Source organism: Mytilus galloprovincialis, chromosome 3 (assembly GCF_965363235.1).
Source record: "Mytilus galloprovincialis chromosome 3, xbMytGall1.hap1.1, whole genome shotgun sequence".
NCBI lineage: Eukaryota > Metazoa > Mollusca > Bivalvia > Mytilida > Mytilidae > Mytilus > Mytilus galloprovincialis.
Genome location: NC_134840.1, coordinates 72,133,831 through 72,149,878, shown reverse-complemented (window position 1 = coordinate 72,149,878; position 16,048 = coordinate 72,133,831). Strand labels below are relative to the sequence as shown.

Sequence of the window (16,048 nt, the reverse complement as noted above, 5' to 3'; positions counted from 1 at the left end):
AAAAAATTACATGTATTAAGAACTACAGTAATTGCATTTGAAAACTACAGTCATAAAGCAATTGATATCAAGTTAAAACTCACTGTTATGATTAATACACAGTGTTCTCCCCAGGATTTTTGGATAGCGCTGTGGTAAGCGCGTGATTTTCGACAATTCTCAGTAACTTTGTCGCGGCGCGCGGTTGGTTTGTAATTGATTTGTTATGTGTTTTTCTTATATAATGCTATTGATGTTTTCTCTTGTAATGATGTCCTCATCATGCTCATGGAAGTTACCCCTTTGTTTGCTAATGTTATTGTCTGGATATAGACATGATAGAAGAAAAGTCTTTTTGTCTCCATTGTAAATACATATAATCCTCATATTATCTGTCTATAAAACCCAAGGAGAAGTCTTTTCCATGGTGGGTCTATACCAGACTGCCTAGATGTGAAGATTTCTTATCACTAACAGGTGATGTTGCAGAACATGTAGGACCAACAATAAAGTCATTGTCAGCTTCTGTGAGAAAGTTTTCAATGACAAGATTGGTATTTTTTACATTTACTTTTATTAACATTTCTAGCAAAGTACAACTTTTGAATAAAAATGAGTATAGTATTTCAAAGGAAGAAATGAAATTGCCCTTTTAATAATATTCAAATCTTATCAAAGACTTGCTTAAAAAAAAGGCTAAAATATTCCAATTATGAATATGAAAGAAATCCTTTAAAAATATTTTAAAGAGATTTTTTTATTTCAAAGGTGAATTACCAATCAAATACATTATGTATGCCAATTGAAACAACTACCACCTTTAAAGGTTTTGTTTGATAATTTTATAAACATTTGAATACATGCCACCAGATAAGTTTGTCAAGATTTGACAATACTTCTTTTAGGTCTTTCCCTCCCAAATTATCTCCCTTACTGGCTGACATAACTTCCTGTTTACACCTGTGTCTTTTTTTAGCATTAAATACTATTCCTTATCCAAGCCATCCTCTGATTACATTAAATTTAAAGCAATATTTAATTATGATATATTGATGATTGGTTGACAAATATCGATATTTTATATATATTTACACAAAATTTTCGTTTTGTTTTATTCCCTTATCCATTTGAAAAAGAGCCATGTATGGTCAAGTAATCGTAAAATACGGGCTTATAATGAATCCCTTGATAACAGGGATGCTTCTTTCAAGCAATACAGGTTCGACAGTTCGGTTGTAAACGCAAAACCAGATGCTCCGCAGGGCGTAGCTTTATACGACCGCAGAGGTTGAACCCTGAACGGTTAGGGCAAGTATGGACACAACATTCAAGCTGGATTCAGCTCTAAATTTGGATTGTGATTAAATAGTTGACACAGCATAGGTTTCTGACACAGAATGAATGTGTTCTAATGAACTTAAAATTTTTGTTTCTCTTAGAGCAATTCACTATGCTGTTGAATATTAATCCTCTCAAAAAAATGTTTGAAGAAATTTTCTTTTTTATTTATGAAATTTCAAATGAGAAAGATTGAACCCAATTTTTTTAATCACATCCCCCTTTCCCTTATTCCAAAACTAATCTCAATTAAAATTTCTAATGGAGTTTGCAACAATAACTACTCATTTAAATACATCATAAAATATTAAGATGTAAAAAAACTGCTTGTTATCACTGAATGGTAAAGATTATTTTAATTTATCAGATGGTAGTAAAAAGTGAATATACATTGTATATTGTATATAACAAAGATTTAAGTTGATTCTGGACAAAGAAAGATAACTCTAATTAAAAAAAAATTTGATATTTCACAATATTGTGCAATTAGATATTTCTTGCCATTGCGCAATACTGTGCAATTGAAAAGACTTGCTATTGCACAATACTTAATATAATAATTTTAGATCCTGATTTGGACCAACTTGAAAACTGGGCCCATAATAAAAAATCTAAGTACATTTTTGGATTCAGCATATCAAAGAACTTCAAGATTTCAATTTTTGTTAAAATCAGACTAAGTTTAATTTTGGACCCTTTGGACTTTAGTGTAGACCAATTTGAAAACAGGACCAAAAATGAAGAATCTACATACACAGTTAGATTTGGTATATCAAAGAACCCCATTTATTCAATTTTTGATGAAATTAAACTTTGACCCCAATTTGGACCAACTTGAAAACTGGGCCAATAATCAAGAATCTAAGTACATTTTTAGATTCAGCATATCAAAGAACCTAACTGATTCATTTTTTGTCAAAATCAAACTAAGTTTAATTTTGGACCCTTTGGACCTTAATGTAGACCAATTTGAAAACGGGACCAAAAGTTAAGAATCTACATACACAGTCATGACAGTTAGATTCAGCATATCAAAGAACCCCAATTATTCAATTTTGATGAAATCAAACAAAAGTTTAATTTTGGACCCTTTGGGCCCCTTATTATGTTGGGACCAAAACTCCCAAAATCAAACCCAACCTTTCTTTTATGGTCATAAACCTTGTGTTTAAATTTCATAGATTTCTATTTACTTATACTAACGTTATGGTGCGAAAACCAAGAAAAATGCTTATTTGGGTCCCTTTTTGGCCCCTAATTCCTAAACTGTTGGGACCTAAACTCCCAAAATCAATACCAACCTTCCTTTTGTAGTCATTAACATTGTGTTTAAATTTCATTGATTTCTATTTACTTAAACTAATGTTATTGTGCGAAAACCAAGAATAATGCTTATTTGGGCCCTTTTTTGGCCCCTAATTCCTAAACTGTTGAGACCAAAACTCCCAAAATCAATCCCAACCGTTCTTTTGTGGTCATAAACCTTGTGTCAAAATTTCATAGATTTCTATTAACTTAAACTAAAGTTATAGTGCGAAAACCAAGAAAATGCTTATTTGGGCCCTTTTTGGCCCCTAATTCCTAAAATGTTGGGACCTAAACTCCCAAAATCAATACCAACCTTCCTTTTGTGGTCATAAACCTTGTGTTAAAATTTCATAGATTTCCATTCACTTTTACTAAAGTTAGAGTGCGAAAACTAAAAGTATTCGGACGCCGGACGACGACGACGACGACGCCGACGCCAACGTGATAGCAATATACGACGAAAATTTTTTCAAAATTTGCGGTCGTATAAAAAGTAATGATATAATCGTAGATGGTTCAAAAAATGGTCGAGATAACGTTGTCAGAGAAGGGGGTAAAACTTCCCTTAAATATAATTTAGAAATGAACTTTTCAGCACCCGAGACATGTATTATATGTCTCTGTTAGCACTGTCCATTCCTTTCATACGTTTCGGCATCTTTATAAAGCGAAAAAATGTAGCAGTGTTCTGTTAACCTTACGACGTTTAACTTGGCTTCACCCAAGCTGGACATCCAGAAAGTGAATTTCTCAAGTCTAGTATCAGCTTGGGGTTTGTTTTTATAATCATATCCTCTTAATTGTTTTCAAAGGGTAAAATTCATTACTGTAGAATTGCTGATTAAACAGGTATTAGTTCGATTGGGTGATAATTAATACTTCAAAGACTAGCTCATTGAAGCCAATTTGATCGTTGTTAAAATCAGTGTTTGTTCAAAGTTCGTTAAACAAGTTTGTGAATGTCGTTGGGAAATGCGGTCAATTTATTTCTTCTCATTTCATTCATATATATGCCTCTATATATTCATTAAATAGATGTCAATGTTGAAATCTTTGTTTATTTTGATCTCTCAACGACGCCATTTTGTAAAATTTATTAGACTGGTCCCGCGGAGTTACTTTAATACAACAGAAATAATTCTTTCAAAAATCGTTAACCAGTCAATCACGTGATCCGAAAAGAAAAATAAGCGGGAAATTTAAAATAATACGAAAAAAAATATAGCGACGCGGTTGAACGGGATAGCGACGCGTTCAGTGCAATAGGACAGCGGGAAATTGAAATAGCGCTGAAAATCACGGCGCTAAAACGGCCTGGGGAGAACACTGATACAAACTAACTAGTGGCAGACAAATGCTTGCTGTATATGAATAAAAAATAATGCATGCTTGGATGTGCTTAAAGAATACCCTAGGTTATTCTTCAAAGTATTGAGAAAACCAGACTTAACTAGATGTAAGACATTTTTTTATTGATACCAAATTGCTATATTAAACTTACCTTCAATGGAAGAAGGCTGGACATTATGTAAGATATTGTTGATCTCAAACCAAATTGCTATATTAAACTTACCTTCAATGGAAGAAGGCTGGACATTATGTAAGATATTGTTGATCTCAAACCAAATTGCTATATTAAACTTACCTTCAATGGAAGAAGGCTGGACATTATGTAAGATATTGTTGATCTCAAACCAAATTGCTATATTAAACTTACCTTCAATGGAAGAAGGCTGGACATTATGTAAGATATTGTTGATCTCAAACCAAATTGCTATATTAAACTTACCTTCAATGGAAGAAGGCTGGACATTATGTAAGATATTGTTGATCTCAAACCAAATTGCTATATTAAACTTACCTTCAATGGAAGAAGGCTGGACATTATGTAAGATATTGTTGATCTCAAACCAAATTGCTATATTAAACTTACCTTCAATGGAAGAAGGCTGGACATTATGTAAGATATTGTTGATCTCAAACCAAATTGCTATATTAAACTTACCTTCAATGGAAGAAGGCTGGACATTATGTAAGATATTGTTGATCTCAAACCAAATTGCTATATTAAACTTACCTTCAATGGAAGAAGGCTGGACATTATGTAAGATATTGTTGATCTCAAACCAAATTGCTATATTAAACTTACCTTCAATGGAAGAAGGCTGGACATTATGTAAGATATTGTTGATCTCAAACCAAATTGCTATATTAAACTTACCTTCAATGGAAGAAGGCTGGACATTATGTAAGATATTGTTGATCTCAAACCAAATTGCTATATTAAACTTACCTTCAATGGAAGAAGGCTGGACATTATGTAAGATATTGTTGATCTCAAACCAAATTGCTATATTAAACTTACCTTCAATGGAAGAAGGCTGGACATTATGTAAGATATTGTTGATCTCAAACCAAATTGCTATATTAAACTTACCTTCAATGGAAGAAGGCTGGACATTATGTAAGATATTGTTGATCTCAAACCAAAATGCTTTATATAACTTCTGTTGGACAGGGGTAATCTTAAATAATAAACATGTATTACCAATGTTATTTCAACTGATCGGGCGGAGCTTACGTTTTAATTTGCATGAGGACAGTCGATTTGAAAATGTGTGTGATTACGATGGTTGCCGTTATAAGTGTGACTGATTTCTAATCACCTATCAGTGACCTCAAAGGAATTTACTAAAGAATGACCGGACAATGCATTGAGGAGTGTATCCTAAAACACCTATCTATAGATGGACTGGTTTATTATGATCGAACTGGATAAACTCCGCCCAGTCAAGTGAAATAAATTGAGTAATAATCAACATATCAAAATCATCTGATGAAGATAACACTTTCTTTATGATGATGTCAGTTTAATTGCTGGAAAAATAGGAACGAACATGGTAAATTACAGACTCTTCTAGAATAAGTTACAAACAGTCCTTTCTTCAAATTACCAGAGATATTCTCAAATCCTTACCATTTATACCAAAGGTTGCAGCCATCTACTATTACAAATAATGATGAACTATCTTGATCAATCAAACACCAAGGGTAATAGGAGATCACACAATTTATGTAACTGTACAGATTAACAATCTTTGATGACTGACTTGAAAAGACATTTAGGGAGCTACCATTTAATTTTTATGGGGGGACTAGGATCAAATTTGAAAAAAAAGGCAGGACAGGAGTTGAGTGAAAAAAAAGGCAGGATGAGACACTTGCAAAAAAAAAAAAGTCAGGACGACAATTTAGGTAAAAAAAGGTCAGGATAAACTAAAAAAAAAAGGCAGGACCGAACAGAGTGAAAAATAAAAAGGCAGGACAGAGATTACAGCTAAAAAAAAATGCAGGACAAAATTTTTCATCTTAGCCCCACCATAAAAATCAAATGGTAGCTCCCTTATAATGAAATCAATGAATCAAACATAAATAAAGGATTGCTTTTAATGATGGTTAAATAAAGTTATGAATTCATGTTCTTGAAAATCAAACCGGTCTGAGAAACGTTATTACAATGTTGTATAAAAAAAAATCTTACCTCATGATAGGCATTCCCAGCACAACACATTTATCATTGACATGGCAACTGATCTGAAACAAAAAAGACAGAATTTAGTGAATTAGTCATTGCACATATTAACAGATGTGTTGCAATACTCAATATTACCCTATATGCTTCTTAGTTCTTTACACAAATGTATATAATGGAATATCTAGGAATATCTTTGAACTGAACCCTGATCGTCTTATCTATGTGAATGAGATATAAAGTCTAGGACAAAGTGTTATATTTTTGTGGGTTGGTCACCTAGTTAGAAAATGGTTGGTGTTTGGTAGCTAAGATTTGAAATCAAAGGTGGTTGTAGGGTCTTTCTTTTGGTTTTACGATTTCTTTCATAGAACTGAACTTGGATGTAACATTTAATCCAGGACTATTAAACATGAAAACACAGAATAAAATTAAAATTTTGAAATAAACTACCATGTTATTGTAGATCCTTCATTAAACCAATTTATTTAATTGTCATTTAATCCAAGCAAACAAAAATATGAGCGAATACAGTTAGCGTTGACAGCAGAACAGATTCATCTATATTTTTATTCAAACATTAGCAATTTTTATTTAAATTTTAATCATAGACTTCAATAAATTTAATTACTTAATGAGGCAAAATGAGTCATCATTAAAAACAATACTTGAGCAAATTTTGATATGGAGCTTCTAAAAAATCAAACAGATATCTTGTAAAGAAAAAAATTAACTCACTATATCAATAATGTTTACCTCTATGTCAGGGTCGCGTAGGTTAACTTTCCAGTTCAGCATATTCTTCAGTTTAGATCCAATGCTTATTTGGAGATCCTTTACAAATGTAAAATATACTACATGTAAATGTGTTTGGACTAAACAAATGACCTCACTAGAATAAAATACAAAATTGATCCGTATCTCACCTTTAAACAATAAAAATAAATACTAAGAAATTTCTTGATTTTAAAGGGAAGTAATTTGATCGGGATGTAATTTGTTCATAGGTACAATGGCACTGTTCAATAGTGTACACTCAGATTGTAACTTATCATTACAAAGTAACATTTTAAAACGAAGACATCACTGCATGTACTACTGTTTAAAATACCTAAAAGTATATTTTTTGTAATTTATTTGTATGTCAAAGTTTAACTTTAACTTAGCAGTGCATGCAGTTGTGAAAGACTTGTGATTACATTTTTGTCTTTATGTCATTCTAGCATAAAAATGTATTACCATATAACATACCTATACTTTGAAAACATAGCATAAAGCTTTCATTTATTGAAAATTTGTTTTACTCAATGATATAAAGCATACACATTTCAATCTTTTATACCATTACCTGTGCATACACATATTTGCCAACTAAGCCTGTGCAGCGACAAGTCACTCTAAATGTAAAGTCTAACTTTTCTTTTTTCTTTAAAGGTTCTTCAGGGTTTTCCCTATTAGGACTACAACTTCTTTTAACTGATTTTGTTGATCCTAGAGATTGTTCTACCTTCAACAAACCACTTTCTGATTCACTTTTTGGGGTTTCTGTCAGTGGATCATATTTCTCAGTGACAGACATGCTTAATCTTTCAGGTTCTTTTGAATCAACATCATGCTTATCACATTCAATGTTTTTTACATCATCCGAAATGCTTTTCTTTTCTGTAATAGGTAAGTCTACTTTGTTTGTTTCCATAGAAGCAACTGGTTGTATGTCCAATCTATCATTCTGAATATCCATAGGTTCATTTTGCTTTTCTATGGTGGATGGGCCTTCTTTGTTTAAAACTTCGACTAATGTATCTGTATTTGTTGTTGTAGGCTTATTGCTTTCTAATTTCTGTGAACAATCGATTGATGTTTTCTCCAAGACATGAGAACATGTAGTAGTGGATTGATGTTTTGAATCTGGAGAACTCTCATCTATCATGGCTGTGTTCTGGACCTGTAATACTTCATGAGGGATCTGATGAATGACAGGATCATTCCATATATCAGCATTCATAATAGCACGTCTCACATGAACATAGGAAATTCTATCATACTGCTTTTCTACAAAATGTATTATATATTGTAATCATAGGGAAAGTTATATAAGAATGAATTGACTGAAAATTATGGTACCGGTAATTCAAATTTCATATTACGGGGTAGATGGCATTCAATAAATGAATCTAACACATTTCTCTGTGGTTCCAATCCTAAGGCAAAAATGATCTACGTTTTCAAATTCAAATTCAACTTAGAATTTGCATCAAATTTTCATACAAATAATGTTGCTTATTCCTTTTCCTGGATTGACATGATTGTGGAAAATGTGTAGTTTCATGGATATTTAATTTCTTGGTTTTGCCAAAATATGCATACTAAAAGACAATCCTCTGTTAAACTTTTAAATTTGTGGTTTACTTTTAGCTATGAATCAAAAAAATCTTGTTCTAATTTTCAAATGATCAATAGTCATGGAAGTTCTATTGGACATAATTGTAAAATAAAATTGAGAATGGAAACAGGGAATGTGTCAAAGAGACAACAACCCAACCAAAGAATTTTCAACGGCAGCACAGTTCTTGCATAAACTGACTTGTTATATATTATCTAATTGTAAGAAATGGCATGTAAACAGTCCTTTTAAGGTTCTTTTTATCCTTGAAAGTTAGTTTAAGATCTTAAAATGATGAATTTAAGGTGGTACCTAACACTACAGGGAGATAACTCTGTAAAATCAGCTAAACGTTTTAATTACGTTGTGTTGTAAAGGGAATATAAGCTTCTCAATGATCAAAATAAGTGTTTGTCAAACTGCTATATAACCAGTGTAATTTTTCTGACAAAACGGTTGGTTCAAAATTTTTGAAATTTTTATATTTTTGTTAAAGGGTTAAAGTAAATACTTTGACAAAATTTTATGAAAATTAAACGAGCCAAATTAATTTTAGTGAAAGTGTTGGGTACCACCTTAAAGGCACGCACAATATATTACAGCCAGGTCAAGATGGTCAACAAGCCGAAAATTAAAATGATCTATCATTTGCAGTAATAATTGATGGTTATCATGGTTATTTTTTAACTAACATATAAGTATAGAAATTTGTATATCAAAACTTGTGAAATTTTCTCGTCTTGTTCCAACCATGTCAAAAGAATACATGTACCTACTTTTGTTTATTTCTCGTATCGTCTTCCAATCCAGTTGTAAGATATGTACAAATATTCTTTCTACTGATCTCAGTGTTACAATCTGCTGAATCTGTGAGATATTGGCATCAAAATAAACTTTACCATCAGAGACAACAATCTATATAAATGAAAAGAAAAAAAACATCACAATAATCTGGGAATTCTATCATTTTCAGTCCAAACTAAAAACTGTGAGCACTGAATTTTCAAAGGATTCAATAAAATAATAGTCTCTTCAAAGAAATCTGTAATATTACCAATTGGTTCCAAGGCATGTTAGCAGTATTTCTTAGATAGGGCCACACCATTCTACGGATTTTCTGCGAAGCTTGAAAAGTAAAGGCGAGCGATTATAATTTTTTTTTGTAAACATAAAATAGTAGGTTTTGACAATATTAAAACTTGATTTATCACTTGTTCTTTGACATTTCTTTAATTTCTGAAGTAACTTTTCCCTGTTCACCAAGAAATAATTAAATCTGGTCTATGTATGTGCGACTGACAATGAGACAATTCTCCATCTAAGTCATAATCAGTTTGGGGGCAACCCCTTAATGTTATAAATATCCCTTTTACATATTTTATGAGGGATCAATATAAGTTATAATATATTTGTTTGTACTAAAGGGCTCATGTTTTCTCAAAGAACTATATATCTATCTCGTATTAAATGGTCAAAACATGTCCAAGAATTTTGTAATATTCCTGGACTTTTTAACACATTTACTTTAACAGTTTAATATTATTCAAAATAAGTGGACCCCTCTTTTAGAAAAAGTTGTTTAAAATATGATGTAACTCTCCTCTTTTTCAGTACAAAATTCTAAGTGTTCAAAGGTTTTGTATAGAAGAACTATACAAATTCTTGGTATTTCTGTTTTCTTTTCTACATCAGTAAAATGACCCCTTGTCAAATTATACTTGTCTGAGGGAGACCTGGGAGGGTTGTTCTCAACCTGATAATAACAAACACATGTCAAAGTACGGCCTTTTACACAGGGCTTTAATACAGACCAAACAGCCAGCTATAAAGGACCCCAAAATTATTAGCGTACACAATTCGAACAGGAAAACCAACGATCTAATTTATATATCCAAACAGGAAAATACCAATGAACAACATCAACAAACGATAACTGCTGAATGACAGGCCCCTGAATCAATCAGGACAGGCGCATAAACATGCAGCAGCTATGGATAGTTTTGTTTTGCCAGCATACAATATAATTGCAGTTGAAGGCAAATCCTTCAGAAGTTCTTTGTACTTTATTCTAACAACGAACATTTTTTGATAGGGAATATAAGTAAGGGGGAAAGAAACCAATCTTTTGTTCTTTACAGGTATTTCCGCTGTTATAAATTTATATCGGAGCACTCCCTCTTTGGATAAATAGGTTTCATGCTGAAACAAATATTCTCACAGATATTTACACAGTGTGGTGAACTGGTGGTGTGCTTTTATGTGTAAAATCGTTATATACAGGTTAGACTGTGATTTTATAAACAAATGTTGATATCTTTTTATAATATTTACAAAAAAAAAACGGTGCAGGAAATGGGCATGATTAAATTTCCGGATGCGGGAAGCGGGAATATAAAAAAAATTTAAAAATTCTGTTTTGAAAAAAATAGGTGCAGGCGGGTCCGTCGAACAAGGAATCAAATTAGTGTGGCCTAGGCTAGTAAAACTTAAAAAATTGTAATTCTAATAAATAGATAATAGAAAAATAAGATTATAAAGAAGACTTTCCAGTGTGTGCTTTTTCCCCCGAAATTTCCTATGTAACAGAAAGAACTGATACACCATATTGATATTTGACGACACTTTGGAAACCACAAAGACTGGCGGATCTAGACATTTCCATAAGTGGGGGCCCACTGACTGCCTAAGAGGGGGCCCGCTCCAGTCACGCTTCAGTGATTCCCTATATAAGCAACCAAATTTTTTCCCAAAATGGGGGGCCCGGGCCCCCTCCCCCCTAAATCCGCCTCTGACAAAGGTCCTTATAAAATTTGACGTCATAATACCAAATATATGACGCCACAACATGCACAATGGAAACATGATTGTTGTGTGATGTGTCTTGTGTACATATAGATAAGTCAACAATGTATGGTACTCTAAACAAATATCAAATTAGAGTACCATACATTGTTGACTTATCTATATGTCTATATCCGGGAAATCCACTAATTCGACAACGTTGTTGAAATCGTAAACGTTGTCATATTCGACAACGTTTGATGTAAATGTCTTAAAACATGTTGAAAACATGTTAAAACTATATTTCAACATATATATATTTATGTTTATCATTAAATGTGTGTTCTTTTTATATTTCTATTGGTTATCTTTGTTTATCGACGCAATGAATTGAAGTTGTCGAATTCGGAAACTTCCGGTTGTCGAATTCGACAACTTCCTGCGCATTATTTGTTAAGATAGTATAGGACAAATGTGTTTTTGTAAGTTTCTACGTAATAACCAAACAAGGTTATGTTTTGTTATCATAAGTTTGCGATGTCGGTATTTTTTATCTCGCTGCAAGGTCCGCCGGACGATTTTTCGCGCATTTTGTAGAGAAATCGGCGTTTTTTACGGGTTGTCGAATACGGCAACTTCCTGGAATTCTGAATTTGTCCTTCAATCTTATTCCTTTTGACTTTCAAATAAAAGAACATATTTAAAACACATTTGAAGGTACGTATATTGTATTATTGCATTATATATAAATAAACTGTTCATCAACATATAATTTCAAGATATCAGCTGCTGATCTGGCAGATTCAAAACTGTCAAATTCTAAGCAATACACAGACTTCAGTTTTGGTCCTTGATGATCATGGATCATCTCTCCTGTAAAAAAGCATACTGCAGACTGTAGCGTTCTCCTATGCAGCATACAAATACTTAGTATACCACAAATGTTCCTGGGGACATGACCGATTGTGTGTCCTAGAAGATCCCTAACCGTCTGCCTCCTTGGAGGGGTGTGTGTTTCAATATCCAAAATGTTTGGGTCAACATCTGTAGGGGCTTTAACGAGCACAGCGTTTATGTCGTGCCTATTTGTAGGCTCTGGTTGACAGTTCATCATAAATCTGATTCCGTCCAACGGCTTCCTGTGATAACTGTGATAGCTGAAAGTAGAAATACAAATCGTATTTTTTTTTGTTCCTCTATTTTTAATGAAATATTTGGAAAAATAAAAATGATATTTAGACTAACGGCTTGAAATTCATAATTACCCATTTACTGTCGATATAAATGCCAAAGGCACAGTTCCTCCAACATCTAGTCCCTTCTGTGATCTGTATGCATGCAGCTCTCTTATGAAATTCATGTTGTCAACTTTTCGTCTCTAGCGTTGTAGGGGGCGATAAAGGGGGATCTGAACACGTGAAAAAAAAAATCGAAAAAAAAAAGTGGCACGAATAATAAATTCACAATTATTTGGATGGTTTGCACGCAAAAAATAACTCAGAATACACAAGATATATCAATCAAATACGTCCCACGTAAGGTTGGGTCTGGGTCCCCGGGAATGGCCTATTAGGGATTTCATAGTAGAGGGGTTTGATATCTATTGAGTGAGGTGGGAGAAACGGGGACGGGAGGTGGGAGGAGGAGCTGGAGGTGGGTGAAGGGGTAGGAGCTGGAAAAAGGGGGTGGGGGTGGGAAAGAAATTACTTTAAAAAAGTGGGAGGTGGGAGAAGGGTACCCCCTCCACCCCTTCATAGCACTTATTGACTACTTTTAAACATCTTTAATTGTGTATGTCTGGTTTTTTTTGTAGATGAAACGTAAAAGATGGGGAAGGTGAATGAAGAGAAAGGAAGGCGAACCAGGCAGAGTAGTAGTAAAGCACCATACACAAGAACGTGCAAATGTTTAGTGCACGATCCCACGCTCAATTCACCACTAGCTAAAACTAGCGGAAAAGACTTACGCAAGTCCGATTTAAACTATTTGATAGACAACAACCTTTTACCTAAAAGAGCCACTTGGGTGTGTAAAAACTGCTTGGCTTACAGTCAAAATAAGCTAGTTTCTAATACTGACAACGATGTCGAAGATGAAAAAGATTTGCACGAAAATGACCCGGACACTATTGAGTTGAATGAAGACCAAGTCGAGCTTCGACCTTGTGTCTCAGACGTCATCAAACTTCTGAGAAATAAAACTTTAAATGAGTCAGAAAAAGATCTTATTTTATCGGAAGTAGGGAAATTTATCTGTGATGACATTACTAATGACACTAAAGAGTTCTCTTCATATAAAAACTTAGACCAGTTAAGCGAACTAAATGTGAAAGACTTCTTAACTTCTCGGCCTAACTCTTTGGTTACATTTCTCCGTTGTTGCACTAACATACCGCATACACTAGACAATGCCAGCAGCAAGAAGCAATACTCCTTGTGTTTGCTCATTGAGCAACTATACTTTGTTAGAAATAATAATTATATTGGCTCATTTTCGTTCTCACAATCTCTGATACAGTGGTGTCTACATGGAAGTAAAACGTCTATTGCTATATCGGGAAGCTCTTCTCCGTCGGGAAGCGTAACCACTTTAAAGAACGTACTTAAATCTGCTAGTAATGACTGTAACAAATGCCCCCCAAATGATGTTGACTGTTTCTTTGATAATACCCAACGGGTCGGGAAGACGCGACGTGTTCGTGAAGGAGGGGTTACACCCGTTAACGTAGCTACAAATGTTGTGTATTGTCAAAATGAAACACAGTCAGATATACAGTCAAAACTAGAATTGAAGCCAGGCTTATGGCGAGTACCTTTCTCCGAAAGCTCGGACCAAATAATCGCAAAAGATGAACAATTGTATAACAATATTTTTCGGCCTTATCGATTTGCCTTTATTGAAAAAACAATAAACGATGTTGTAAACGAGCTATCGTATGACGAGCTCAGTGATGAGTACAAGGATCATGTCACTTTCAGTCGGGTTATAGCAGAAAGACAACCGCTCTTTAGGATATGTAGCAACTGTCAGCGTGAGTGTTTAAAAACGCAGTCCGTTTGTCAAAATTGCAATTACGATTGCAGCACAATAGAACGGAAAGCGTTGTACTCCGACATCCCCAAAGGTGTAGAATCAAAGTCAATTATTAATGTGGGGGAAATTATAGGAGTCAATCCCAATAGCAAAGAAAACGTACAAACAGTCCTTGATGCCTTGGCAATTGAGTGTGGTATTGATAAACAAAGAAAATGGGTGAGAGTCGGTAGCGACGGTGTTCCTTACAATCTAATCTTAAATATCATCAGCAATGTTTTCACTTGTAGTTCTTGTGGCGATAGAGTGGACAAAGCACATACTACATTTGAAAAACATTTATCAGAAAAACATAGATTGAATCATGATGGCATAACATTTAAACTGTTATATGATTTCGTTCTCCCTATTCCTGGGGCTGGTCATATGGAAATTAACTTATTTCGAGCTTTATTTTCTCTTACAAGATCCATGTTCATGGAATTTTTAGCAGAAAAACTAGGTTTTTCCTCTAAAAAGGCCAGGGAATTCATTATTGGCTGTGGTGACCACCACCTCACATGGCAAATATTTCAAGTCTCATTATATGCGATTTCGAGAGAACTATGTCGAATTTATGTCGTCACTTGTTTAAGACAAAACAGTGATCCATCTGCAGGTGGTTTTTTGCTCTGGGTTAACAATACAAAGAATCCAAACATAGTGTTAATGTACCATATGGCATTTACATTTTTCTTGTCGATGAAATGTTTCCGGAGTGGGGTCAGAAATAACAATTCTGATTACATGCTTGCTGGTAGGCAAGCTGCTGTGCCTGTCATGTTTGTTAAAAGGCATACAATTTACCCAAAATTGATATGTAGTGATATGTCTGATAGGGTCAGTGCTCCAGATGAAGTGAAAGAATACATTGAAAAACATGAATCTTTCTCTTCGTCTGGACATTTCTTGCGCGCTGAAGGTGGAGATTACATAACCGAAAATGTGAATCGGTCCATAAAAAATCAACTGCCACCAGGTGTACCCACACTACAGTCATGGGTAACTGCCAGTCGGTGTAACGGTCGTCTTGACAAAATCAGACAAAAGGTATTTGAGAATACTGGTGTATATGAATCTTCTTCAGATCGAGGCATGATAAATGTGTCAAACGAAGTTCAGATGTTCAGAGGAGAAATACGTAAGTCGGGTTGGTTTGCTAACCCAGAGGCAGATGTGCCTTTGGTGTCCGTAACAAACGAGGAACTGCATCCGGAACTTGTAAATGTCACTCATAATAGTAAGAGTAACTATGTATCCTTCTTACGAGGAAATATTAAGGATCAGGTTCCAATTTTTATCACATATCAAGATGAAATCAATTTCAATGACGCAAATAACTGGACCATTAGCAAACTTAAATTAGAAATATTGTCTCTAATCAACAATATAGTTGATGAAGACTTAACACTATTCTATTCAAACCATTTTAAGAAAAACTTTACTAATGCAAACAAGACCAGTCATGTTAACCTTTACGAAGAACTTGCCGAGATTGTCAAGAATGGGGTACAGGAGGTAGACGCAGAGATAGACACAAATGAGCTTAATTAAATTTTCAAAAATGTCCCCAGTTGTACTATGTATATGAACTTTGTGTTGCTGCTTTTATCTTTTTGTGACAATTGAAATTTAATTTGAATTTGTTGTTAAAT

At 33.9% G+C, this 16,048-nt stretch overlaps 1 protein-coding gene across 1 annotated transcript in view; it reads right to left on the bottom strand.

Annotated features, from left to right (window-relative positions):
* Positions 1 to 16,048, bottom strand: part of LOC143068855 (uncharacterized) — a 28,498-nt gene that overhangs the window by 9,214 nt on the left and 3,236 nt on the right. The window contains exons 2-6 of the mRNA XM_076243195.1: positions 9,317 to 9,455; positions 7,506 to 8,209; positions 6,914 to 6,991; positions 6,167 to 6,219; positions 5,063 to 5,150 (exon numbers count right to left, since the gene is read on the bottom strand). Of these exons, the coding sequence (XP_076099310.1) occupies positions 5,063 to 5,150; positions 6,167 to 6,219; positions 6,914 to 6,991; positions 7,506 to 8,209; positions 9,317 to 9,455 (1,062 nt within the window). The remainder of the gene's footprint in view (positions 1 to 5,062; positions 5,151 to 6,166; positions 6,220 to 6,913; positions 6,992 to 7,505; positions 8,210 to 9,316; positions 9,456 to 16,048) is intronic.